Source organism: Elgaria multicarinata, chromosome 13, assembly GCF_023053635.1.
Source record: "Elgaria multicarinata webbii isolate HBS135686 ecotype San Diego chromosome 13, rElgMul1.1.pri, whole genome shotgun sequence".
Lineage (NCBI taxonomy): Eukaryota > Metazoa > Chordata > Lepidosauria > Squamata > Anguidae > Elgaria > Elgaria multicarinata.
Genome location: NC_086183.1, coordinates 32791992 through 32819406, shown reverse-complemented (window position 1 = coordinate 32819406; position 27415 = coordinate 32791992). Strand labels below are relative to the sequence as shown.

Below are 27415 nucleotides of genomic sequence, written 5' to 3'. Positions count from 1 at the left end.
AGAGAGCAAAAAGGAAGAATTCCGTACACAATGCACATAGAAACACTTTTTATTAATTTGTTAATAACAGATAAGCAATAGCATAGTGATATTATTATTTGTCGTCATGCTAAGATTTTTTTTTTCTTTTCTCTTTTCTTCCAGCAAGCCTGGGTGGACACGGATCAGGGAAGACGGAAATCATGCAAGATTCAACAGAGAGCTCAGCAGAGGGCACGGCAAGCCATCTCACTTGACAGTTTACAAAGTTATTGGTTTTTTAAAAAAATAAAAAATAAAAATTACATGTAGGCAGAAAGAACACAAACCAGTGTGATTTCTACAGAAAAAGAAAAGTAAAGCTACCGCAAAGGGCTGCTACTGAGGTTGTTATGTCAGTGTCTTCAGGGAAGACAAGGCAATCCCAGCTGAGAATTCTACGGCAAGGGCTACCCCGGGTTTAGAAAGGGGGGGGGGTACGCACCCAGGTTTCTTGTGACGTGAAGCTGAAATGAACTGAAGGGTTTATTTATTGCTGGTCAATGAAAGATTGCGGAGGGTTTCCTTACGGGCTAACAACAGAGCTACGAGGACGAGGGAATGAAGAGGGTTTTACACTTCCGTGATGATGAGCTGATGGTGAAATTTGGGTGCAGACTGGAGGCCGCTGTGGCATCCCACAACACAACAACAAAGAGGATATTGGGGAGGGGGTGTAGGATGAAGTGGACCAGATTCAAGATAACAGGCCAGAACTGCTGATACTATTTAATATATCTGTACATACCAGTCTTTCCCAAAGACCCTAAACGTTTTAGCAAGCTTGGGGTTTTGCCAGAATGCTAACATCTTCTCTCTACGCGTCAGTCCGAAGTGGATGTCCAAACATCCTTCATTGCTTGTATTGACATTGCTTTTCCTGATGGAGGTTTTGTGCCTTTCAGCAGCTTCACGACAGACAGAAATTCAACAGGTGCGGCAGTCTCATCACTGGGTGCCTGTGCCCGAAAAGGCTGCACGTGTTGGATCTCTGCACGTACTGCAAAATGCTGAAGGCAGAGGACGCCAAAAGTGGCAACCCAAGTTGCCTTCCCTAGCGCTCTGGTCAATGTTCAGGATTGCTTCTTCCAGCCTCCAAACTGAGTTCACAGGTGTGGTAAGGAAGGAAACAGAAGCGCATGCAGCGGGATGGGCAGGTGAGCTCCAGGTGGAGCTGGGGGAGTAAGTCTCCTTTCTTCACTCTTCTCCCAAGCTGGGAGAAAGTCCTGGAATCTTGGCTCAGCCTGAAATGGAATTAGGCACACTTCTTTCTTTAAAAATAAATAAATACATAAATTGCATACCCTTGTTTAATTCAGATACCATCTGGTTTAAATCCAAAATCGCAAAACATTTCACTAGAAGTGAAAGGCGCACTTCCTAGAACCACTAAAAGTCCCAAATTACATTTTTCTTGTTCTTCTTCTTATTATTATTATTATTATTAGCTGGAACTCAGGTTTCACTGTCAAAACGTAGGTGCTGATGCAGAGATTCCTCCACCAAAACTTCAAAAGGTGGACATTCACATTTCGCAGCTGAGGAATTTGCATTTCAAGTTCGCTTTAGCACCAGTCTGAGTTCCTCCTCAACTCTCTGAAGTTAGAACCAAGGGAACCTTGGTCTAGCCACCGTGTCGGCATCAAGGACTGGTAAAGCTCTGCTCCGTTAGGCCCACAATGTGCTTTCTCTGCTGTCCCAAGATTTCAATGGAACCACTTTCAAGTGACTTAAGCTAAGGGACCACTGAGCAAATGGTGTGTGTTTGAAATGGTATCAAGATGGATTAAGATCTAACATGTTGCAGCTGATAAATGCAGGAGATAAAATTCGGTTATAATATTCCCCCCCCCTTTTAATTTTTTTTTAAAGAGATTGACTTCTGGAAATATAAGTTTGATATACACATAGAGAGAGAGACACACACACACTACACACCATCAAAGGCTGTTATTGAGATTTCTCCTCCCTGTATGTTAATTTACACATACATAAGCTAAGCACAGCTGCTACCACACACAACGTTTCAGTCAAGGTGTCTTCTCGCATCTGTACTCCACAGAGTTTTCGTTTTCCTAATCAGAAAGAAAAGCCCGAATTGGGACAGGCAAAGTGGGCTAGTGAAGGATTTCCTCGGTACCATGGAAAACTCCTGCGCCATTTCATAACACAGCGGGCAGGTGGCAGAGAGTTCCTTCCTGCTTAAGGTTGTGATCCTGTACACGCTCCCCTGGGAGTAAGTCCCACTGAACTCAATGGGGCTTTACTTCTGAGTAAACATGTATGGAATCACAATAAGTGATTCTAGGTCACAGCCTTCCTCAACCTGGGGCGCTCCAGATGTGTTGGACTACAACTCCCAGAATGCCCCAGCCAGCTCTGCTGGCTGGGGCATTCTGGGAGATGCAGTCCAACACATCTGGAGCGCCCCAGGTTGAGGAAGGCTGTTCTAGGAGATGGCGGACTTTCGCAGGAGGCAGCTAAAACAAGGAGAGGACAGCACAGGAAGAGGGCAGAAGAGAGAGGATGGCCGCGTTCACACTGAATGATAAGCCAGGATTCTGAGCAACAGGCTCACTTGGCTCCCCCCGTGAATGTGACTGGCTAATCCAGGAGTGCAACGTGGCGCCCGTGGGCACTGACACACCCTTGGACGCCTTTCTTGGCACTTGCTGGGCTGCCCCTCCCCCTCCGACATTGTGCTGCTTATAAATAACATTCCTTACTGGCCACGGGAATCACTTCGGATCAAAGTGAGGGCATTTAGCTGCTCCTCTTTCCTTATCCCCACGAATGCCTCTGGACCACACGTGGGGCTCAAAGACGTTCTTAAGAAGTGAAGCGTCAGCCTGAGGGTGGCTGCGGGCTGACGCTTTCATCTGCAACGCACGAATTTTGAAGTGGTGCGCAGGACAGTTTCTCTAATTGCCCAATGTACCTACGGTAGGGTGACCATCTGACCAGATTTGCCCGGATTTGTCCGGGTTTTTGATGACAAATCCGGGAGGAGGAAGGGAAATCCAGATTTTTCCAAAGAGCAGCTCTAATGGGAATTAACAAACATGCTTATAACTCCGTCATTTTTTAAGATAAAGACATGAAACTTGGCACAATGGTAGCTCTTAGGAAGGGCTTTAGTCATACCAAATTTGAAACAGATCCGTTCATCCATTGATTTTTTAGGAATTTTTAAAAAATTGAGGTTTTAAAATTATTATTTTTAAAATCGTCATTTTTAAAGATAAAGGGATGAAATTTGGCACCATGATAGCTTTTAGGTAGAGCTTTAGCCATACCAAATTTGAAACAGATCTGTCCATCCATTGAGTTTTAGGATTTTTTTTAAAGTTTGAGGTTTCAAAATTATTTTTTAAAAATAATTTTAACGTGGCGACCATGTTGTCCTCCTTTTTGGTTTCCAAAATATGGTCACCCTAACCTACGGGCCTAAAAGGCTGCCTGCCCCCGTTGGTACCATTGCCTTCCAAACCAGGGATCCCAGCTTGTCACACTCTGTTTACAAGCCAAGATTGCAAACCCAGCTTTGTTCACGAATCCTGGCACGTTTGGCAGCAACAAGCCAAGATCCCTGGTTCGGATGGCATGCTAAAACAGCCATGTCCAGTTTCATGTAGGTGTTCACCCTCACGTGGAGAGAAGCAGGCGCAAACGCAGCCGGTTCTCCCGAATCCTGGCTTATCATTCCGTGCAAATGCAGCCAAAGTTAATCTCATCTTGAGCAACAGGATTTGGCTTCTACCAAGGGTCTGTGATTTGCTCGTGTGGTTTTCCAGAAGGCGTAGTTTTCTATACACACTGGAGGAAAAGATCAGAGACCTGTCTCCAAACCATAGCTGTCACCTGATTTTAAAAATCAGACTTGATAAATCGTATGAATTTTAGTTGCCAATTAATCTGCTGGAAAAAGAAGAGGTGCCAGAAGAGACCTATATAGCCAAAATCCCAGGGGTAATGGATGCCAGGAAAAGGGGGACAGAAGGAATAAGATAGCATTTCTCACAAACTACCAGAGGGATGGTGTTTATATGTTTTAACAAGGCACTGGGGTTCACTAGAACGGCAACCAGGGAAGGAGAGATGAGAAAAGAACTGAAGAGCAGTCTTTGATTACTTGGAGAGCGAAGAAACAGCGGAGTAATGAGGGAACGCGAGTTTTAAGACTGCATTTCCGCACGGAGCATCCATGGAAACCAGCAACAGAAAAGTAACCTGCAGGAGACAAAAGGAAACGTGGAGGCGTTCATCTCATGACCATTCATGAGGGGTTTGGACCTGGGAGACCAAATCGTGCCCTTCTATGAAGCTAACTGGGTAGCTTTGATCAGATGTATTTATTTTATTTTTTTCTAAAAATTATACTGCCATTCCTGCGCTCGGAGCAATTTAAAAAATGAATCATGTTTCAAATCCCATTAAAACACAGGACAATTACAAATTTAAAAATTCTAAGCAATTCAAACAGTTTAGCCCTGGTTAGGCCTCATCTAGAGTATTGTGTCCAGTTCTGGGCTACACAATTCAAGAATGACGCAGACAAGCTAGAGCGTGTTCAGAGGAGGGCAACGAGGATAATCAGGGGTCTGGAAACAAAGCCCTATGAAGAGAGACTGAAAGAACTGGGCATGTTTAGCTTGGAGAAGAGAAGATTGAGGGGAGACATGATAGCACTCTTCAAATACTTAAAACGTTGTCACACAGAGGAGGGCCAGGATCTCTTCTCGATCCTCCCAGAGTGCAGGACACGGAATAACGGGCTCAAGTTACAGGAAGCCAGATTCCGGCTGGACATCAGGAAAAACTTCCTGAATGTTAGAGCAGTACAACAATGGGATCAGTTTCCTAGGGAGGTTGTGGGCTCTTCCACACTAGAGGCCTTCAAGAGGCAGCTGGACAACCCTCTGTCAGGGATGCTTTAGGGTGGATTCCTGCATTGAGCAGGGGGTTGGACTCAATGGCCTTGTAGGCCCCTTCCAAGTCTGCTATTCTATGATTCTATGAATAAGAGTCTCTTATCACCATGTTATTGAGTCAGTTTAGAACAAGCACAGGCAGGCTTGTGTGCTCCTCTCTGGTGCAGCCATGAAGATAATGTTGGAAATATTCCTTTCCTATTTAATGCTAACCATGGCTTATCGTTATGCCCCCAAACTGGTTAGTTGAAACTATGGGTTATTGAAAGAAACCAGGATGAACCCATGGTTTATGATCCTGGCTTGTTTATAAACTATAGTTTACAGGGAGAGGCAACCTGGTGCCCTCCAGATATTCTGGACCACAATTCCCATAATCACGTGCCATGCTGGCTGGGGCTGATGGCAGTTTTTGTCCAAAACCTGTAAGCAGCAATTTATCTATTGCTGCTTTATATTCCTCACAGTTTGTCCATTTCATGATAAACAGCAGTTAGTGATAAACAGAAAGTGAATGTTTCCAGTCTCTTCCTCACAGCTATGCTAGAAAATGAGAGGGCCCAAAGCTTGCTCATTCCCAGTTACGTAACACTAAACCAGGTCAGAGAGAATTAAATGGGGAGGCGAAAAAAGATCATGATATATTTGTAACCTGCTCCAAACTATGGATAGCCAACAATCAACTATCTTGCCTTCTCATTTGGCATTTTTGCCTTGGATTTGGTATTGGATATTTTTGTTTAGTAAACCAGGTATTTTGACCCAGGAGGGTTTCCGCCCCCCTCCTATTGACCCGATAGCCATATCCACTAGGGCTAGGCTATGCACCTAAACTACTTTAACCTGACTGATCCACCACTAAGGTGCGTAAGGTCACAAATCCCTAACACGAGTGCCAGGTTTCACCTCTGAGCTGCAAAAGATTCACTAGACGGCACCCCATGACCTGTCCATGGCTCCACCTGCTTTCCAGGTATTTCTTCTCCAAACCCTCCCCAAGCCCTTGGGCTTGAGCAGGAAAGAAGCCTGGGGGGGAACGGAGTTCTTACCTAGAGATGGAACTTTCGGATGTGATGTCTTTCGGGGTTCTGACTGCTGTGAAGTTGCGCTTTGGCTGTGAAACTGTGGAAGAGAGGAAAAGAGGGGACAACCCTTTGTAAAATGGGAAAGGACACAGACGTAATGAGTGAGGCCTCCTTCTCCCTCTCAATTGCCCGACAGTCCCTCTCCTGCACGAGGTGACATCTTTCCAGCCACTGGAAATCCAGAAGGGGAAAAGATTATTCACACCATCTTGGGAGATTAAACAAATTGGATCTCAAATTGGTGGTGGTGGTGGTGGTGGTGGTGGAAACAGTGGACAGGTCTTTTACTCAAGTGGAAGTAAATGGTGATGAGCAAAATCCAGGGTGTACCTACTAGTGACTTGGTGGACCTTCTTCGCTGAATTGCCGTCTCCCTGGGAATCCTTCGGGCCTCCAATTCTGCAGCAGAGATGGTTGCAATTAACTCACAGCTTAAGAACAATGAAAGCATTAAAGTGGATTAATGATCAGAACGCCTCCCTGCCCCTCTGGAGACCATCAGGGCATGAATGACAGTGACCTGGCTCACACCATAAGACAACCCAAATTCAACCTATACTCAAGGTTGAGTGTCATTGAACTACGGGTTGTTGTTGAAGTGCGAGTTGTTGTGTCGTGTGAACCCACCCATGCTAGCAAACCATGGTTTGTTAGACACGAACAAGCTACAGTTCACAATCCAACAACAAACCACGGATTCTCTTTGTGGGTTGTTTGCAGTAAACAAACCAGGTTTTGTTAGTGTGGCTGGTTTCAAACAACACATCAACCCACATTTCAACAACCCACGGTTCAAAGACAACCCACACCCAATCTGTGGAGGGCAGGTGCAAACCCATCCAGTAGCTAGATCCTGTCTTTCTCGTGGTTTGTGGCAGTTGTGCTGTGCCAGTATTCCCAGTCAGTAATTGAATTCCCAGCCAGTAAGAAACGCCTGGGGCCTTCTGCACCCTCAACGCGTATCTGTGGGATAGTGGTAGTTACACAACAGAAGAGGGGGAAGGAAGTCCATACGTAGTTGTGTGGAAGCATTCTCTCTTCTTTTACTCATTCACACATTTCTGGCCTTCAGGGTAACCCAACCCACCTCTGGACTCTGGAAGGAGGAGCAAAGACTCCATGCTTAGGGGCGCATGTGAAATATCGAACTCCGAAAACAGAGCCATCGTGTTTGCCTGTGGGCTTGTCAAGTTCAATACCAAACCAGTAGCCTGCAGAGAGATGGAGAAGAAAAGAAAGAAAATTTTATTATTTCTACCGCTAACGTTCTGTGTTGCATTGCTCTTGCGGTGGAGAAGCAACTGCAATGCCCTCTCCGTGGGGCAGCCTTTGAAGACGGTTCGGAAGCTGCAGCTTGTGCAAAATACAGTGGCCAGATTGATAACTGGAACCAGTTATTGTTGGATTTTACCCCATCCAATTCCTCCAAAACACACACCATGCGAGGTAGGCCACTATTACTCTCATTTGAGAGAGGTGAAATGAAGAACAACTTAGCTAAGATCACACAATGCGACTACAACAGAGGACGAACTTAAACCCAGGATGTTCAGATCTAGGCTTAACTTAGGGCTATGATCATACCGCTCCTAAGTTTTATACTGTTTATCCTCCATCTTCCTTCCCACCAAACCCACCTGCCATTCTTACCTGGTGCAAAATCCGTCTTGCCGTAGAAACGGATGACCCCCTGTTTCTGTCCCGCCACCAGAACCTGATCCCCAATCTCAATCTTCAGTCCTTCGCGGTCCAGGCTGCCAACAGACAAGGACTTCTTCCTGAGAGCTGGAGAGGCGGGAAACAGAAATGAGCTCTAGACTTTTTAGATTCAGACCTGCTTCGGAACGATGCCAATGACTCTTTGGCAGGCATCCTCTCTCGTGTGGAATGTTCTGCCGTAGCATTATTTGTGATTGGGATCGTAACTTGGATAGCTATGACACGTTCACTGTGTTACATCGTTAAGTGGAAAATGTCATTTTCCATTCGTTAGGGTGACCCTATGGAAAGGAGGACTGGGCTCCTGTATCTCTAACAGTTGCCTAGAAAAGGGAATTTCAGCAGGTGTCCTTTGTATGCACGCAGCCCCTGGTGAAATCCCCTCTTCAACATAACAGTTAAAGCTGCAGCAGCCCTGCCTTCTTTTGTATCTGGTCATTCTAGTCTAGCTAGAATACAGGGCTCCTGTATCTTTAAGAGTTGCATAGAAAAAGGAATTTCAGCAGGTGTCATTTGTATGCATGCAGCAGCTGGTGAAATTCCCACTTCAACACAACAGTTAATGGTGCAGGAGCTATACTAGAGTGACCAGATCCAAAAGAAGGCAGGGCTCCTGCAGGTTTAACTGTTGTGTTGAAGAGGGAATTTCACCAGGGGCTGCATGCATACAAACGACACCTGCTGAAATTCCCTTTTCTATGCAATTGTTGAAGATACAGGAGCCCTGTCCCCCTTTTCATAGGGTCACCCTAAGTGCCAGGCCAGGAAAAAAAATTCAGAGGAGGACCCAGGGCAGGCATTAGCCGTGGGCCCTGCCATAACAACGAGGCCCTTGGAAGATGCCAGGGCTGGCTGCTGGCCCTCTCTCTCCAACGCCCGCCTTTGGCTCGCTCCCCAGTCGTCCTCCCTAGCTGCCCTTCAGAACCCCTCGCCTCCTCCTTTTCTAGACATCCAGGCCATGGCTAGACCTACGGGTCTAGTGCAACGGAGAAGGAAGGATCTCGTGATGTGGTTATCGCGAGATCTCCCCCTCTGCCTACAGGGGGCGCATGACGTCCTAGGAGGAAGAGGACGTCGCGCCTGCCATTTTGTTTTGCTTTTTAAAAGGCGGCGGAGCGCACGAGCGCGCCAGCGAGAAATGTGTTTTTTCTTTTTTTAAAAAACACATTTTCCTGCTCCCCCCGCCCCACCCCCGATGGGCGCTGTGCCCGGCTCCTGGCTCCTCACAGTCACTCGCGAGGAGCTGGGACAACCTGCAACATCCGCCCACACCTTCTGTAGTCTGGAGATCATCCCGAGACCGTGGAAAAAGCAGGGGGAAAGGCTATGCCGGCATCGCGGGCCAAGGGAGGGATCGTCCCTCCCTGCTCCCAGGATGCCCTGTGCGTCATGTGAACGCACAGGGATGATCCCAGGGCGATCCCAGGGATATCGGCTGCTCTAGCTATGCCCCCTCTCCTCCTTCCCTCCCTCCTTCCTTCCTCTACCTGCCTGCCCTGCACACCGACCCACCCCCACCCCACAATCAGGGATGTAAGCAGCTTAGCCAACGGCAGAAGGTTGAGAAGAAACCTCCCCCCCACACAAAAGGATCCCCGCCACCTCCCGTTTGGGTGCCTCCCCTGGGAGCTCCTGAGCGTCCCACTACCTTTCTTGTCTTTGTCCTTGTCCTTCCGGCCCTTTGCGGTCATGCGGGAGAAGTCCATGCGGGGGGTCCGCGGGGTGGAGGTCACGGACGAAGGCGTCTGGTCGGCGGCTTTGGCGATCTTGGACACCGAAGCAAACACTCCTGAGGCGGTCGAGAGGGGAGACAAGCAGGGCCCCAAGGTTCACCTCGCCCAGAAACACGGGGCAAGTGATGTCCGCAACAAGGTGCCCAACTGGGCGAGCCATTGGTGGCCTTCCCAAGACCCTGGGCTGCCGATCCTCCATCGCGGCCTCCGATACGGAGGGGAGTAGGGGGATAACCCCCTGCCTGGTCCCCTCTCCCCTCCTTCCCAAGCTCTTAGCCCCACGGCTGTAGGAGTCAGGCTGCCTCCCCCCTCCGCCCATTATCCAGACTCGTTAAAGCAACCGGCTTGCTTTTTAACTTGGAAAAAAGGAGGCCAAGTAAAAGATAGAGGTGTACAAGATTAGGCCCGGTGTGGAGAACGTGGAGAAGGAGACATTTTTTCCCCTCTCCCAAAATACTAGAACCCAACGGGGTCATATCCCATGAAGCGGATGGGTAGGAGATTCAGGACAGATCAAAGGAAGGACTTCTTCACAAGATGCAGAGTTAAACTATGGAACTCACCGCCACAAGATGTAGTGATAGCTACCAATTTGGATGGCTTTAAAAGGGGGGTTGGATAACTTCCTGGAGGAGAAGGCTATCCATGGCTACTAGCCCTGATGGTTGTGTGTTACCTCCAGTATTTGAGGCAGTGAGCCTGGGTGCACCAGTTGCTGGGGAACATGGGTGGGAGAATGCTGTTGCACGGTGTCCTGCTTGTGGGTCCCTGGCCAATGGCTGGTTGGCCACTGTGTGAACAGAGTGCTGGACTAGATGGACCAGTTGCTGGGGAAGATGGGTGGGAGGGTGCTGTTGCACCATGTCCTGCTTTGTGGGTCCTTGACCGATGGCTGGTTGGCCACTGTGTGAACAGAGTGCTGGATTAGATGGGCCCTGGGTCTCATCCAGAATGGCACTTCTGATGTTCTTATGGTCACTAGCACCTGTATCCTTGGGCCATCCAGAGTCCCACAAGAAAACCACAGGGCTCCAAAGAAAGGTTGTGCCGCCCCCTGGCCAGGGCTGCCCACCCCACTCTGCACCCCGCATTGCCTAGTCAGCCTGCCTCTCTTTGGTGGCCTGATCTCCTCCCACCTGGCCTCAGGGGACACCGCAGGGGGAAGGTCCCAGCCTTCAGAAACGAGGAAGCTGCTTTATACCGAGCCAGACCCTTGGTCCATCTACCCCGGAATTGTCAACATTGACGGGTAGCGACGGTCTCCCCAGGGTTTCAGGCAGCTGGGCCTACTTGGAGATGCCAGGGATTGAACCCGGGGCCTTCGGGATGCAAAGTGGGGACTCTGCCACCACGCTATGAAGCCTTGTCCTGCCTTGCTGCATCAGCCCAGAAGGTAAGCTCCCAGAAAGGGGCGCTTGGCGTCTCAGCCGGGAGGGACGGGACCCAGACAGTTTGTTTTCCTATTGGTTCGATATTTGTGTCCTTCATTTTGATGGGCGCTGGGTCTGAGCATTAGCGCAAAGCCTCCACGGCCGTGTTTAAAATTACCGTGCTTGGGAGGGCAAATGAAGTAACGGATTCCTCCCACGCTGCCGTCGTTCTTGCCTTCAGGCTCGTCCAGCTCCACGCCCACCCACTGGCCGCTGGCGAACTCAGTCGTGCCACAAAAGCGCAAGGTGCCCACCTGCGGGGAAGCAAAACGGGATCGGGTCAAATGCAGCGAGGAGAAGAAGCACGGAGAACAACCTAGGGCTACGCGGGCATCATTGTGCTTGGACTCTAATGGGAGGTGGGCACTTTTCACATGCTCCCGGAGCCCTTGTTTTACGCCCTTGAGCGATCAATCGATTAGCGATTAGATTCGTTTTGATTTGATTCGTAGCCCACTTTTCCACCGAGGAAATGGCACTCAAGGCTGTTCCTTCCAAAGAAATGCTCTGCTTCTTCCGGGAGCAGAACATTAAGTGGCAAAGGCTTCCTGCTCCAGTTCAATCAAGGGAGATCAAGGAATGGAAGCAGCCTTTTGCATGCGGAGCTAATTCGGAGATGCAGATGTGCACCTGGACATATAGTGAAGTGCTCATCTGGGCTCCCTTGAATTGGTTGGATGCATGAGGCAGCGGTCTGGGGTGGCCCCATTCAAAGGGCACCTGCCATGTCATCTCCCTGCATGACTTGAGAGCACATCCCAGAATCCTCAGTGACATCGCAGAAGATTCTGGGATGTACTCTTAAATGTGCATAGCGATGTCCTTGTCTCGCCTGGCCTGGGACAACAAAAGCTGATCCCAGGACCACCCATTGTGGTTATCTATGACTAGCTGGATCGGGGCCTCCACGCTTAAGGGGAGAACCACTGAAAAACTGGGTGCCCCAGATGGAACCATCATGGGCCTATCAAGCCCTGCCTGACGGAGGAGAGGGTGGACCAGCACACCCAACCCAAAGAGAGACCCAACCCAAAGAGAGACCCAACCCAAAGAGGGACCCAACCCAAAGAGGGACCCAACCCAAAGAGGGACCCAACCCAAAGAGAGACCCACCCAAAGAGAGACCCAACCCAAAGAGAGACCCAACCCAAAGAGGGACCCAACCCAAAGAGAGACCCAACCCAAAGAGGGACCCAACCCAAAGAGGGACCCAACCCAAAGAGAGACCCAACCCAAAGAGGGACCCAACCCAAAGAGAGACCCAACCCAAAGAGAGACCCAACCCAAAGAAAGGCCCACCGGGGCCTGCCTCATCCTTACCTTCTGCCCGTCCACAAGGACCCGGTCGCCCAGCTTGAGGCCCAGGGAGATGAGCATGAGGTTGCCGGGGATGTTGTCGTAGTTGGGCAGGGTGACCTTGGGCAGGTTGCAGCTCAACGGCACGGCGTCCAGCAACAGCTGCTTCAGTTCCTTGGCGATCATGGCGGCCTCCGCCTTATCCAGGGTCATGTCCATCGGGTCGGGCACGACGTCAGCTGGCGCCTGGCCTTTGCTGTTCTGTGGGGGAGAGGATTCGCCGAGGGGTCACTTGACTCACCCATGCAGACCTGCCCAGCAGTTAACGCCATCTTCTCCATGTGCCCCTTAAGTTGGGTGGGTGGCCAAGGGAGAGGGAGGGGACTTTTCTATGGCGGCAGCCAAACTCTGGGGTTCTCTGCCTGGCCATGCTTGCTTGGCGCCTTCGTCGTTACTTAGCTGATCTGGCAGCAGTTACATCACAGGGAGTTATGGGGGTTGGAGTCCAAGATGTCTGGAGGACGCCAGTTTGGGGAAAGCGGCTCTGTTATTATTTACAGGGCTGGGCTCAGCACTTGGCGACCTGGGGCACGGCCCGGGGCTCCAGCGTTTATCCGTCATTTATCGCGTGCTCTTTAAGAAAGCTCCCAGGGCTGTTTATATAAACGGAATCCAAAAACCAAGCTAAAAGCAATGGCATTGGCCATGTTGGCTGGGAATGATGGGAGTTGTGGTTCAACACCCGGTCGGGGGAGGCTGCCCTAGCTTCCTGCTCTGCCCCCTCCGTCTGCTTCTCCTCTTCCCAACTCCTGGTCCAGGTGGAACATTATTTCTGGGTGATGCAGTCTGAGCTGGGGCGGGGTCTCGCTGGGGACCAGGACCGGGAACAGAAATGGGGACCCCTCCCCTATCCACATGCACAAAGGCCTCCCTTCTCACCAGGCAAGCATCTTTAAAATCTCGCTTTTGCTGTTTAAGCGCTCGACAGCGTGGCATCAATGGCCACTTCCCACATTTGACAATAGTCCAGACCAGGGCTTATGGAACAGTTCGTTGAAACCAAAAAACGTGTCTAATCCAAGCTGATTTGTTCCAATAAAACGCGGCCCTTCAGGTCGTGGCCTCTCCCATCCTGGGGAGCCTTCAAGAGGCAGCTGTCAGGGGTGCTTTAAGGCAGATTCCTGCATTGAGCAGGGGGTTGGACTTGATGGCCTCAGAGGCCCCTTCCAACTCTACGATTCTAGGATTCTGTGTTTTGGGAAACCCTTACACCAGCCTTCCTCAACCTGGGGCGCTCCAGATGTGTTGGACTACAACTCCCAGAATGCCCCAGCCAGCTGGCTGGGGCATTCTGGGAGATGCAGTCCAACACATCTGGAGCGCCCCAAGTTGAGGAAGGCTGCCTTGCACGATGCTGTGAGCGCTTGGTCCCGCCCTTCTGCAGCCCATCCTCAGCGTGCATCCCACCTGGCCATCCCCCGTTCGCTCGCGACCCCGGCTTTTCTCACCCTGACGGCAGGGTTGGCTCCGTGTTCCAGGAGACACTTCACGGCCCCCAGGCACAGGTTCGAAGCCGCGATGTGCAGGGCCGTGCCGTGGTTGAAATCGCTACACGTCGAGTTGAGAACTTCAAAGGGAAGGAATGTACAGGTCGAGCAGGTTATTAGAGCCAACCTGCCACTATGAATTAGTTCACATTTACTCACAGTTATCTGAGCTTTGTATAAAGCAAGGATCTGGAAGGACGTGGAAGCCACGGGATACGGATGTACAAAAGGCTGGCTGTCTTTGGATACTGTTCCCCCATCTATGCGGGGCTGCCCTTGGAGACGGTTCGGGAACTACAGTTGGTTCAGTAAACTGTGAGCTGATTATGGACTGGAAAGAGCTGATGGGAACATATATCGCCTGTAGAGGCCTTCAAGAGGCAGCTGGACAAGCATCTGTCAGGGATGCTTTAAGGCGGATTCCTGCATTGAGCAGGGGGTTGGACTTGATGGCCTTGTAGGCCCCTTCCAACTCTGCTATTCTATGATTCTAATTTTAACAGTCTTCACTGGCTTTTGAGTTGGCCCCAGGCACTATTCAAAGCTAGTTTTGACCTATGACGCCTTATCTCAGCCTTCACCAAATTGGTAACCAGATGCATTGTTGTTACCGTGTTGGCTGGGGGATGCTGGGAGTTGTGGTCCAACAAATTTGGAGGGCACCAGTTCGGGGAAAGCTGCCCTGTACAGCTTTGGGACAAGGAAGGCACCTGACCTTGGAGAGTTCCTTTAGAGTTCTGAATGAAACCCAGAGCGGATTCGCAGCCCCACTGACATGGGAGCCACCAGCTTCCAATGATCCCTCCTAAAGAGCTGACCTACAACTACCTGGGCAAAACTTCACAGCTCCCTTCTTCTTCTTTCAAATTGTTATTTCAGGGCTGAGCCCTGCCCGTGAAAACCGGCTCAAGTTAAGCCCTGCTTTTTTTCAACAAAGAAAACAGCAGCAGCTGAGAGGTGGCCGGGAGTCTCTTACACATTGCTGTGTCTCCTGGCATGAAGGTTGCCAGGGAGTGTGAACTCCCAGGTGACGAGGAGGAGAAAGCGTCTGTCTCCTTCTTGCAGCTCCAGCAACGATGCTCTCGGTGTTAGGAACAAGAAGGGATGAATCTGAGCCAATGTCGCCTGTATATTTGCAGACCTTCTATTACTGAGGACTAGGAACTTGCTTTCTTGTTTTAAAGGGGAGGAAGGATAATGAAGGTTATTTCAATGCTGGAATGTGTACATTTCAGCATTTGAAAGTTTCCTGATAGCTCTAATTTAAAATAGACAACCCCCCCAAAAAAGGAGCAATCCAGCCCTACAACACTTTAGAGGCCTGACCCCTTCCAGTCCCTTGCCCTCGTCATCAGACACCGTTCCCCTAAAAGAGGAGAGGGCCTTTTCAGTGGTGGCCCCCAATTATGGAATGATCTCCCCGATGAGGCTTGCCTGGAGCCAACATTGTTATCTTTTCAGTGCCAGGTCAAGACTTTTCTTTTCTCCCAGGCATTTAGCAACATATGCTGAGTTTTTAACCAACCCCAGAATAGTTGTTTTAAATAGGGTGACCCTATGAAAAGGAGGACAGGGCTCCTGTATCTTTAACAGTTGCATAGAAAAGGGAATTTCAGCAGGTGTCATTTGTATATATGGAGAACCTGGTGAAATCCCCTCTTCATCACAACAGTTAAAGCTGCAGGAGCTATACTAGAGTGACCAGATTTAAAAGAGGGCAGGGCACCTGCAGCTTTAACTGTTGTGATGAAGAGGAAATTTCCCCAGGTTCTCCATATATACAAATGACACCTGCTGAAATTCCTTTTTCAGTACAACTGTTAACGATACAGGAGCCCTGTCCTCCTTTCCATGGGGTCACCCTATTTTAAATCAATATTGTTGTTTTTATGCTTTTGTTAATTTTAAATTTTTGTATATTTGTTTTTTTAACACTCACTGTTTTTAACCTTTGTAAACTGCCCAGAGAGCTTCGGCTATGGGGCGGTATAGAAATGCAATAAATAAATAAATAAATAAATAAATAGCAAGGAAAAGAACCTGGAGGAACCTAGTTGCTCTAACACATTAGGACAACCTTCAACGCCAGACACAATAATGTAGAATAACTACCACATCCCAGTTCTGAATTCACCATCAATTAACGCCAGTTAAAACCCTCACTCAGCACATACCGTATGCCTGCCCTGAAAATGTGTGTGTAGAGAGAAATCGACTCATTTTGCCACCCAAAAGTAGGTCTCCCACCTCATGAAGGGAACCTTGAGTTGATTAATCTATCAATTAAATTTGCATATGGATAGATACGAAACAAGAAACATATTTTTGTTGGGTTTAGATGTGGCACACAGATGTCCACGCAGAAATCATCTTAGGAGCCCCTCCTGTGAGTGAGAGACGAGGCAAGGCCTCTTTTAAGAAGTACTTGTAATTGCTATAAGTACTTCTATTAATTTTTAATACTTATCCCTCTTTCTCTCTGCTGTCTTTTAAAATTTAACGGGGGCACCTTTTTAGTCAGTTAATGGCGCAACCCTTCTTTCTTTCTTTATTTATTTATTAGATTTTTATACCACCCAAAAGCCGAAGCTCTCTGGGCGGTTCACAAAAATTAAAACCATGAGGAACATAATAAAACAATCAACAATCTAAAAACCCAAATTCAAAATACAATATAAAAAGCACAACCAGGATAAAACCACACAGCGGAAATTGATATAGGATTAAAATACAGAATTAAAAGAGCAAAATTTAAATTTAAGTTAAATTAGGTGTTAAAATACTGAGAGAATAAAAAGGTCTTCAGCTGGCGACGAAAAGAATACAGTGTAGGCGCCAGGCGGACCTCTCTGGGGAGCTCGTTCCACAGCCAGGGTGCCACAGCGGAGAAGGCCCTCCTCCTAGTAGCCACCCTATGCATGTGTAGGCAGAAAAAAGTCCTATAACTCCCAGCATGCCCTAGCCAGCAATTTTTCAGTCTGAAGACGCATAGGATGTGCCCTAATTTGTTTAAACAATTAATTTAGCCGATTCCTTGATAAAACATTGCAGCACTACTCAAAGGTGTGGTTAAAGTGAGCTTTGCTCACTTCAGGAAATCTCATTGCTCTTTGAAATCAACTCTGGGCATGTCTACACCTCCCAGCGATCTGGGAGGGATGGGGGAGGATTTCACGATATGCTGATCGCGAGACCCTCCCCCCTGCGTTCACACATGACGTGCAATGTCCAGGGAGGAAGGAGGACGTTGCACACACACACACACACCATTTTTTTTTAAAGAATACAGGAGCTGGAGCGCACCTGTGCTCCAGCGAAAAAGTAAGGAAAAAGAAAAAGAAAAATGCCCGACCCTGCTCCCCACCCCACCCCTGATGGCCCTGGACTCTTCCTGTCCCGGCTCCTTCGCTCTGATGACCCCTGCTACTCACGGGGAAGAGGGAAGAAGCCGGGACAGTTGGCCACACCACCCGCGATCCCCAGGATTGTCCCAGGACCGCGGGAAAAACTGAGAAAAAAGGGTACGGCGATATCCCGGGGAAATGGAGGGGGCATCCCTGCCTGCTCCTGGGATCCCCTGTGTGTCATTTGTGTCATTTGTGTGACACAAACAGCCGGTGTAGACATGCCCTCCTCCCACCACAGACACACCTTTAGGCTTGGAGGCCTTCAGGAGAATACGGATGAGTTCCGGGACGTCGAAGTAGGCCGCGTAATGCAGGGCGTTCATGTTGGTCCAGCGACTGCGAAGGGTCACATCTGCATCCAAGGCCAGCAGCTGGTTAGAGAGACGCACAGCAGCGGCAGGGTCACCTGAGACAGCAGGGAGGCAGCAAAGGCCGGAGGATTAGAGGGACGGAAACCTTTCTCATCAGGATTCATCGCCCAAAGAAAAACGGCTGTTTCCAAAGAGGCCTTGAAAAGCTAAATGAGCTTTGGAGGATATGAGGCCAGGTTGCACTTGTATCTTTACTGTGCTACTTTGGGGTAAATTCTTGCTTAGCTTGGTGGAAAAAGGAGCTAAAATTCTGCCAGGTGTGCTCACAAGATTCTTAAGTCCCGAACCATGAAATCCTGGATTAGTCATAAATAGTGATCTTAAATAACTTGAGGAGGAACAGAGGTGTTGCAGTGCGCGTCACTCTTTGGAAAGCTGCCTTTCACTAGGAACGAGAGGGTTGCAGCCAACAATTTGACTGACCATTTCAAAACAATTATGTGGTTTATCTAACCCCTCTTGCAGGGCACAGTAAAAACATACAAAACAAATTTAGCAACATTAAAAAGCTCAAAACAGCGAATCAGGCAGCAATAAAATCGTCACAGTTTAACAATTAAAATTGGTTATACTGTCGTACTACTCGAACAGTCCTGACGTTCCGGCTGGACATCAGGAAAAACTTCCTGACTGTTAGAGCAGTATGACAATGGAACTAATGATCTCCACAATTCAAGAAGGACGCAGACAAGCTGGAGCGTGTTCAGAGGAGGACAACCAGGATGATCAGGAGTCTGGAAACAAAGCCCTATGAAGAGAGACTGAAGGAACTGGGCATGTTCAGCCTGGAGAAGAGAAGATTGAGGGGAGACATGATAGCACTCTTCAAATACTTAGAAGGTTGTCACACAGAGGAGGGCCAGGATCTCTTCTCGATCCTCCCAGAGTACAGGACACGGAATAACGGGCTCAAGTTAAAGGAAGCCAGATTCCGGCTCAACACCAGGAAAAACTTCCTGGCTGTTTGAGCAGTACGACAATGGAACCAGTGACCTAGGGAGGTTGTGGGCTCTCCCACACTAGAGGCCTTCAAGAGGCATCTGGACAGCCATCTGTCAGGGATGCTTTAGGGTGGATTCCTGCATTGATCAGGGGGTTGGACTCGATGACCTACTACTGTTCTATGATTCTAAAAGACTGGGGAGATATTTTTTAAAAGGTCTTCGACTGGTGGGACCCTAGAGGAGAAGACTGGAGGGAAACGCCATCACCCGACACAGAGGGTGTCGATTCTGTGCACTTGCTCACCGACACCGTGGGCTCCAGCTTTGCAGGCATAATGAAGTAGCGTCATATCCGTCAGCCCGTCCCGGTCATTGACATGGCAGCCGCGCTTCAGGATCTGGAGAAAACAAGGGAAGCTAGTCAAAGGGGTAATTCAAGGCATCGTTCCCCACCCGCCATCCTGCATCCTCTCTTAATCCACTTTGGAACTGGTGAGCATGCAAGACTGAAGATGCATCAAGACTTTTCAAGTGCAATTGCTAGATAAATGTTCTTCGCCCTAGGGACAGGGTCCAATCAGCCCCTAAGCACCACACTTCCAACGACAGAGGGTTCAAAAGCGCTTTATTGGTTATAATCAAGATCTGAGTCTCTTCAAAGGCGAGCAGTCAGACAGAGAAGCAAGGAATTCAGTACAGCATTTGAAGCCTGCAAAGGGCAGTGCCCAGTAGCAGCATGAGCCAATCAGAACGTAACACTGGAGCATAGCTAATCTTTGTTAAACAATCCCTTTGCAATACTGTAAGCTAACTTTGCAATGGAGCCGAGGCTTTGATAGATAAGACAGACACAAGGAGACACCCAAGGAGACACTCTCGCGTACGTGATGCCTCGTTTGCTGCTTAATGGCTGCTTCATAGTTTCCTTTTGAAAATGGAGTCACCTATGCTCACACAATGACCCTGCCTCAGCCCCACTGTCTCTTCAGTGTTTGTTCTTTCTGCACAAAAACCCGTGTTAATATTAAGGAGGAAAAGACGGAAGACGGGCACGGTATCTTTTGATTGGCAGTGCTAGGGGCCCTCCGTCTGGGAGGACCCTTGCCCATCTGTAACGTTATGAGATTGTGTGTGTGTGCAGGTGTAGCGGGGGGGACGGGACAGGTGAAGGTTCCTTCAGATTTCGGTGACCCAAGCCTCTCTGCTGCTCCCGCTCTATGACTGGGCCGTGGCTGGGAACCTCCTGGCCTCTTGCTAAGCCCATCGCTCAGGGCTCCTAGTTGCAATCCTGTAGGCAACGGCATTTGTAGAACCTTTTCTCCTCGCTCCTCCACCCTTGGGAGCTGGGTAATGCTGCACTGAGGGCATGTCTACACCTTAGGTCAGCCTTCCTCAACCTGGGGCGCTCCAGATGTGTTGGACTGCATCTCCTAGAATGCCCCAGCCAGCTGGCTGGGGCATTTTGGGAGTTGAAGTCCAACACATCTGGAGCGCCCCAGGTTGAGGAAGGCTGACGTAAGGTGTAGAGGAAGGGGGGGAGAATCGCCAACTTACCTGCTTCCGCAATCCTCCCCCAGCATCCAAACGGCAGCGTGACGTCCCAGAAGTAAGGAAAGACATTGTGGCCACTATTTTTGTGTGTGTGGAATGAAGACGGGAGCGCAGTTGCGCTCCACCGCAAAGTTGTGGTTTTTTTTTTAAAAAAAAACTCCTGCAACTGCTCCCCAACCCCAACCCCAACGGGCACGGACTGCCCCCGCGCAGCTCCGTGCCCATTTCCAGAACCCCGCTACTCGCTGGGAAGAAAGGATGATCCGGGCCCGGTGACCACACTGCCCATGCCCCTTGGAATGGTCCGGGGACCGCAGAAATATCAGGAAATCCGTGGTCCCAAATATCCCGGGGAAAGTCCCTGGTTGTCCTGGGTTGCCCCCGGGATCCCCTGGGCATCATATGGACACACAGGGACGACCTAGAGACAACCCTGGAATATCTGGAAGGTGTAGACATTATTATTATTATTATTATTATTATTATTATTATTATTATTATTATTTTATTTATAAAGTGCCATCAATGTTCATGGCGCTGTACAGAATAAAACAAAACAATACAATCTGCCATATGGCTTACAATCTAAAATCACAGTAACAAACAGGTAGGGGCATGAAAACTAAAATATAGTCACACGCCCACATCTCCCAGCACCACCTCCCCTCCTTTGCGTGGGGCTGGTGAGCCGGCGTGCAAACCCAGAGCCGTTCCCACCCCCGAGCTGTGCCCCATCACTCACCTCGGTGCCAATGATATCGATCTTGTGTTGCACCTGCGGGACCCACTGGCGGATGATGGCAAATAACTCTGGGACCGTGGTGATGGGGTCATAGAGGATTTCTTGACACGCCGGGTCGTTGGGGTCGAAAAAAGTGAAAGCTACAGCAGCCAGAAGGGAGGGGAAGAGATTGGGGGAGGGGGGGAGAAGAAAATGTTTTTTTTTTAAGTGTTGAGGCAAAAGAACTCTGCATGCGCTCAGGGACACGCAACTCCCCTTTGACCTCTTTCTAATCTTCAGGGACTGAACTTCAAAGCAGGATCGAGGGCTCAGGTGACAGATTTTGGTGCTGAGGACGAGTGAGCCGTGACTCAAACTACGCTACGGATTTTAGCTTAGGGGAGGGAGTAGATAAACCCCCCACTCACAAATAGTAGGAGGACTAGAAACATCTTTAAACTGTTATTTGTTAAACCACTTAAAATTAATGGTGATTTCTATACCACCCAATAGCCGGAGCTCTCTGGGCGGTTCACAAAAATTTAAAACCAAAGTGTAAAACAACAGTATAAAACCATAATATAAAATACAATATAGGGCATCCATCTAATATGGGCTGCTGGGTTTTGTGTATGTGGGCAAGTTTGTGGGTTGGGTTTTCTATGATTGCAACCACTTTCAGAATCATTCAGTGCTATCAATCTTCCAAACTAATAAACCCATCAATGCATAACCGGAGCGGGCTCTTGCCCTCGTGTCGTGCTTCTGGGCAACTAGATGGCGTGGAGGAACCCGAAAGGAACCCGCTCCATTTGTGTGCACGTTGGAGGATTTCCTGTGTCACGTCTCCATGAAGCAGGGGGTCTCCGGTGTACCACTCATCCCATCCATTTGTGTACACGACCAACAAAGCAGGGCATGGTGCAACAGCACCCGCCTACCCATGTGCCCCAGCAACTGGTCCACACAGGCTTACTGCCTCAGATACTGAAGACAGCACACAACCCTCAGGGCTAGTAGCCCTTGATAGCCTTTGCCTCCAGGAATTTATCCACCCCCCTTTTAAAGACATCCAAATTGGGGGGCATCACTACATGCTGTGGTAGTGAGTTCCATAATTTAACTCTGCGCTGTGTGAAGAAGTCCTTCCTTTGATTTGTCCTGGCAGGTGCAGACACACCGGCCAGGACAAATCACCTGCCCACACCAATCAGCTTTACGGGATGACCCCGGGTTCTGTGGTGGGTATTTGGGCCAAAACTTATCTAAATGATGACATTATGTCTATTCCTAAAGCACCAGAGAATTAAAGAAAACATAATCTGCTTTTCAATGCTTTCCTAAGATTATCTCATACAATAAGCATCATCTCAGAGGTATATGTCATAGATAATCTTACTTGTAATGTAAATCTAACCCTCCCCTCCGCCACCCAAAAAATAAAAAAATAAAAATCGATCTACATAGTTTTAAAAGAACATAGGCAGCTCAGTGGTGGAGTCTCTGCTTTGCATACAGAAGCTTTGATCCCGGCATCTCTGGGCAGGGCTAGGAAGGAATCCTGCCTGAAACCCTGGAGAGGCGCTGCCAGTCAGTGTTGTCATTACTGGGCTAGATGGACCAAAGGTTTGACTCAGTATAAAGCAGCTTCCTATGTTCATACTTTTGAAAAGAAAGTAAAATGTGCACGAAGGTGGTCACACAGAGGAGGGCCAGGATCTCTTCTCGATCTTCCCAGAGTGCAGGACACGGAATCAGGGGCTCAAGTTACAGGAAGCCAGATTCCGGCTGGACATCAGAAAAAACTTCCTGACTGTTAGAGCAGTACGACAATGGAACCTGTGACCTAGGGAAGCTGTGGGCTCTCCCACACTCGAGGCCTTCAAGAGGCAGCTGGACAGCCATCTGCCAGGAATGCTTTAGGGTGGATTCCTGTACTGAGCCGGGGGTTGGACTCGATGGCCTTGTAGGCCCCTTCCAACTCTGCTATTCTATGATTCCCTGTCTTGCTCTCACCTTCTCTCAGACCAAAAAGTAATGTTTATATTTTATGCATTGTCAATTTATGGGAAAAGCAGTGTGGAAGGGGAAGGATGGCAGGGGGAGGGATTTCTGTATATCATTAAGTGCAATGACTCATCGGTTCTGCTTATGTTCTTGAGTCACCAGGCTGTATTATTTTAGAAACAGGTCATCCAACACTTTGGCGCGTTCCACCAAAAGTCAGCTGAGTCCAATTCCTTATGAAACGCATGTCTCGTGAACGAGAGAGATAGAGAATGACTTGGATTGGCATTAGGGTAGCAAGCTCCAGTCCGCTAGGTGTATGACTAATCAACTAGAAGTAGGATCAGGGCCAGCCCTGGAGGGCAGCGGTGTGGTTGACAGGCAGGCTGTCAACATAAAACTAGCCTGTTGTCCCTCTGATGCAGTGGAGGATGCTATTCTGTCACCAAAATTGAAGTAAGCTTCAACTACCAGCCCAGTCAGCTTTTGTAAGTGGAAGAATATGTATGCACAGGCACCATTTTGTCCTTTGACTTATGCAACAAAAATCTTGGACCAACCCTGTATAGGATCTATAAAGAAATCCTCTTGCCTATAGAAATGGAGGGGAGCTACAGAACAGCAATGACGGTGGTGTCTACCAAATGAATAGTTTGCAATTAATAATCTGGCGATTCGCTGATTAACCAGTTCAATTGAATTAGGGTGACCATATTTATTATTTATTTATTTATTTAAAACATTTATATCCCGCCCTATATCAATAAGATCTCAGGGCGGCGTACAAATAAAAGCATACACTATAAAACAGTAAATATACATTTAAAAGGAGGACAGGGCTCCTGTATCTTTAACAGTTGTATTGAAAAGGAAATTTCAGCAGGTGTCATTGTTATATATGGACAACCTGGTGAAATTCCCTCTTCATCACAACAGTTAAAGCTGCAGGTGCCCTGCCCTCTTTTAAATCTGGTCACTCTAGTATAGCTGCTGCAGCTTTAACTGTTGTGATGAAGAGGGGATTTCACCAGGTTTTCCATATGTACAAATGACACCTGCTGAAATTCCCTTTTCTATGCAACTGTTATAGATACAGGAGCCCTGTCCTCTTTTTCATATGGTCACCCTAATTTAGTTAGCACACTACCCAAAACTCAATATCGTTTCCTTTTAGAGAACTCTTCCTTCAACTTTTAAACATGATAGCTTACAATTTGATCAACAAAAGCTACGACAGGGCTCTAAAGCCCATCTTTTATTCATTTCCTAGTACAACAAGTCAAAACCAAACCACCCTAAAAAAAACAAAAGAAATTTGCAGTCACACCAATTAAGATTTGCCTTCATTGATTGATTATGGGCTCCACCAATTAATCAACTGAAGATTTGGTTGATTAATCAACCAATTACCCCAAGGAACGATCCAAGGCCTAGATTTCTCAAACAGCAGACAAGAAGGCACACCTGGACTGTACCACTTCAGACTGCAGGGAGGGGCTCATATGATCGAATTCTATTCCATACAAAAATATCCCGAGACACAGAAAACTACAACATTAGAAAGAAGATTCTAAAACCCTTCCCCCCAAGATGCTAGTTTTTTATTTGCAGGGAAATCTGTTTTGTGTGGAGAAGCATCCAGGAACCAGGTCTAATTTAAAATCTGTTGCCATTTAAGGACACTTCACACAATGTTTTCATGTTTGGGTACAGCCCGGTTGCATGTGTATTATATTTATTTTCCCTTTTAAAATACATAGAAGCAGCAATGGCAAAAGAGATAATCCCGTTTCCACGTATTTTAAAGAGAAAAGTGTGATATAATATGCACAAACCCTATATACAGCTAAAATAAACTTAGCATACAAATCCCGTTCAAATGTGCACGCAGGCGCTTTTGTGGTTCAATCCTCCTGTACATATTTGACACCTCTGTGTCTTCAGCAGCGCCTCAGGATGATACAGACAGATGCACCAGAACAGGAGATCCCTCTATACAGACACAATATGTCTTATGAGGGAGCTGCCCAAGGCTGGCCCTACCACGAGGCAGAGTAGGGCCGTTGCCTCAGGTGGAAGATATTGGGAGGTGGCAGCAAGATGTTGGAAGGGAGAACTGTGCCACATGGCCTGCTCTGTACCCCAAAGGCAAGACTCTGTTCCATAACCAGTGTTGAAGAAAGATTCCTCTACTAGTTCAGTCAACTTTTGTATACATAACGGGAGGGGCGCCATCTTGCTTTTTGTTTCAGGCGGCAAAATGTCTTGGGCCGCACTGTGTCAGAAACAGCGTGTTTGAATTGGCTCTTGTTCTCTTCTCACTGTAGTCGAGAGGAACCAATATTCAGCTCCTGCTGTCTCTATAACAACCTCCACAGCCCTCCACAACTGCGCTCTTGTCCCTTCTCAGCCTTCCAGTCAGGGTCTAAATCATGGTGCCCAGTGCTTTCAATTTCCTCTTAGCAGCTTGGCCGTCTTCTCCTGGGCCGCTGTCCGCGTTCCCTCGCCTCGTCTGTCTTCAGCTTGCTTGTTTATGGCTCTCCCAGAGCCCAGCGCCAAAACCGAACACAAAAGCCTTGTACTTGAGTCCTGGAAGGCACTGGATGGAACAGGCCACGCTTTGCACCCTACGGCCACCTCGCATAATAACCGTGCCCGACCGTCCCTGAATGCTGACATTCTTTGCCCACGTCACACAGGGGGGTGCGCTTCAAACTGAGCCAGGGTTCAGCCCCGGAATAATAATTTTTTAAAAAACGATTATTAGACCTTTCCTTCAAGGCTGGAAAGAAAAATCCACCCCATCCATAATACACTAAGATCATCTTCTTGGCCCGCCGCTCTGACCATGTCACTCCACTTCTGAAATCTCTTCATTGGCTTCCAATTCACTCCAGAATCCACTATAAACTTCTCCTGTTGACCTTCAAAGCTTTTCACGGTCTAGCTCCTGCCTATCTCTCCTCTCTCATCTCACACTATTGCCCCGCTCGTGCTCTCCGCTCCTCTGATGCCATGCTTCTCGCCTGCCCAAGGACCTCCACTTCCCTTACTCGGCTTCGTCCTTTTTCTTCTGCTGCCCCTTACGCCTGGAACGCTCTTCCAGAACACTTGAGAACTACCAACTCAATCACAGCTTTTAAAACTCAGCTAAAAACTTTTCTTTTCCCTATAGCTTTTAAATATTGAGTTTGTTCTGACTCTGTACTGTTAGCTTCACCCTACCCGGTGCCTGTTTACCCTACCCTGTGCCTGTTTGCATTCTCTTTCCCTCCTTATTGTTTACTGCAACTTTATTAGATTGTAAGCCTATGCGGCAGGGTCTTGCTATTTACTGTGTATAATCTGTACAGCACCATGTACATTGATGGTGCTATATAAATAATAATAATAATAATAATAATAATAATAATAATAATAATAATACACTGGATAGAAAGTCTTATGAGCCTGACAACTTATGAGAAAAGATACTATCACCAACAGCTCTGTCCCGACAAGCGTACGGATAGTTGGTCCCCATACTTAGAATTGTATGTGTAGTGGAAACTAAAGCACAGACTGACATATGGTTATTGTGTTGTTGTGTTGTTTTTATTATTGTTTTTGTTGTTGATGTCTTTTGTTGTTAGTGTTATTGGCAATACATGTTGATTTTGTTTTGGTTTTAATATATGTGTGTCTGCAAAAAGAACTTTTTTGGAATAGAAGTATTAATAATTTAAAATATCCATTTAAAATAGTATTATATCAGAACTCAGCTACTAAACTGACATGGTGGCTGGGTGGCCTTTTTACAGAGGACCGTCCCCTGTTTGTAAGGCTATCCTGTTCAATTCCAGTTTAAAGATAAAGAACCAGTTAGCACCTGAACAAGCAGGTACACAGGTACATAGGTCACCTGCTCACACTCTTCCACATTATTTATTTCTTCATTTGCATCTGTACATATAAATTAACGTATGCAAATGAGTCCTCTTTCTTGGTGGTGCATTTCTTCTCTTTATTATTTATTGATTTATTACATTTCTATACCGCCCAATAGCCGGAGCTCTCTGGGCGGTTCATAAAAATTAAAACCATCCAAAGTATAAAACAACAGTATAAAACAATAATATAAAATACAATCTAAAAGCTCAACCTGATAAAAACAGCAGCAATGCAAAATTACAAATTTAAAACATCAAGTTAACATTTATTGATAGACTGTTAAAATGCTGGGAGAATAAAAAGGCCTTCACCTGGCGTCTAAAAGCATAGAATGTAGGTGCCAAGCGAACCTCCTTAGGGAGCTCATTCCACAGCCGGGGGGGCCACAGCAGTATTTTTTGCCAATACTTTAGCAGCCACCCTGAAAAACATACCAGCACCAGCAGGGATAGTTTTTTTTTATTCTCCCAGCATTTTAACAGTCTATAAATACATTTTAACTTGGTGTTTAAAATTCGTAATTTTGCATTGCTGCTGTTTTTATCTGGTTGAGCTTTTAGATTGTATTTTATATTATGGTTTTTATTTTATTTATTTATTTATTTAATTTAAGGATTTTTATGCCGCCATTCAGCCAAAAAAGGCTCTCACGGCGGCTTACAAAAGTATTTCTTGGTTTTATACTGTTGTTTTATACTTTGAATGTTTTTAATTTTTGAGAACTG

The 27415-nt window shown here is 47.6% G+C and overlaps 1 protein-coding gene across 1 annotated transcript in view; it reads right to left on the bottom strand.

Moving 5' to 3' along the window:
* Positions 1–3756: 3756 nt before the first annotated feature.
* CLIP3 (CAP-Gly domain containing linker protein 3) overlaps positions 3757–27415 on the bottom strand; it is a 31289-nt gene continuing 7630 nt past the window's right edge. The window contains exons 3-14 of the mRNA XM_063140319.1: positions 20775–20914; positions 18786–18879; positions 17411–17572; positions 13721–13839; positions 12237–12473; positions 11035–11170; positions 9402–9542; positions 7685–7819; positions 7122–7245; positions 6369–6433; positions 5999–6071; positions 3757–4248 (exon numbers count right to left, since the gene is read on the bottom strand). Of these exons, the coding sequence (XP_062996389.1) occupies positions 4194–4248; positions 5999–6071; positions 6369–6433; positions 7122–7245; positions 7685–7819; positions 9402–9542; positions 11035–11170; positions 12237–12473; positions 13721–13839; positions 17411–17572; positions 18786–18879; positions 20775–20914 (1481 nt within the window). The 3' untranslated portion in view covers positions 3757–4193. The remainder of the gene's footprint in view (positions 4249–5998; positions 6072–6368; positions 6434–7121; positions 7246–7684; positions 7820–9401; positions 9543–11034; positions 11171–12236; positions 12474–13720; positions 13840–17410; positions 17573–18785; positions 18880–20774; positions 20915–27415) is intronic.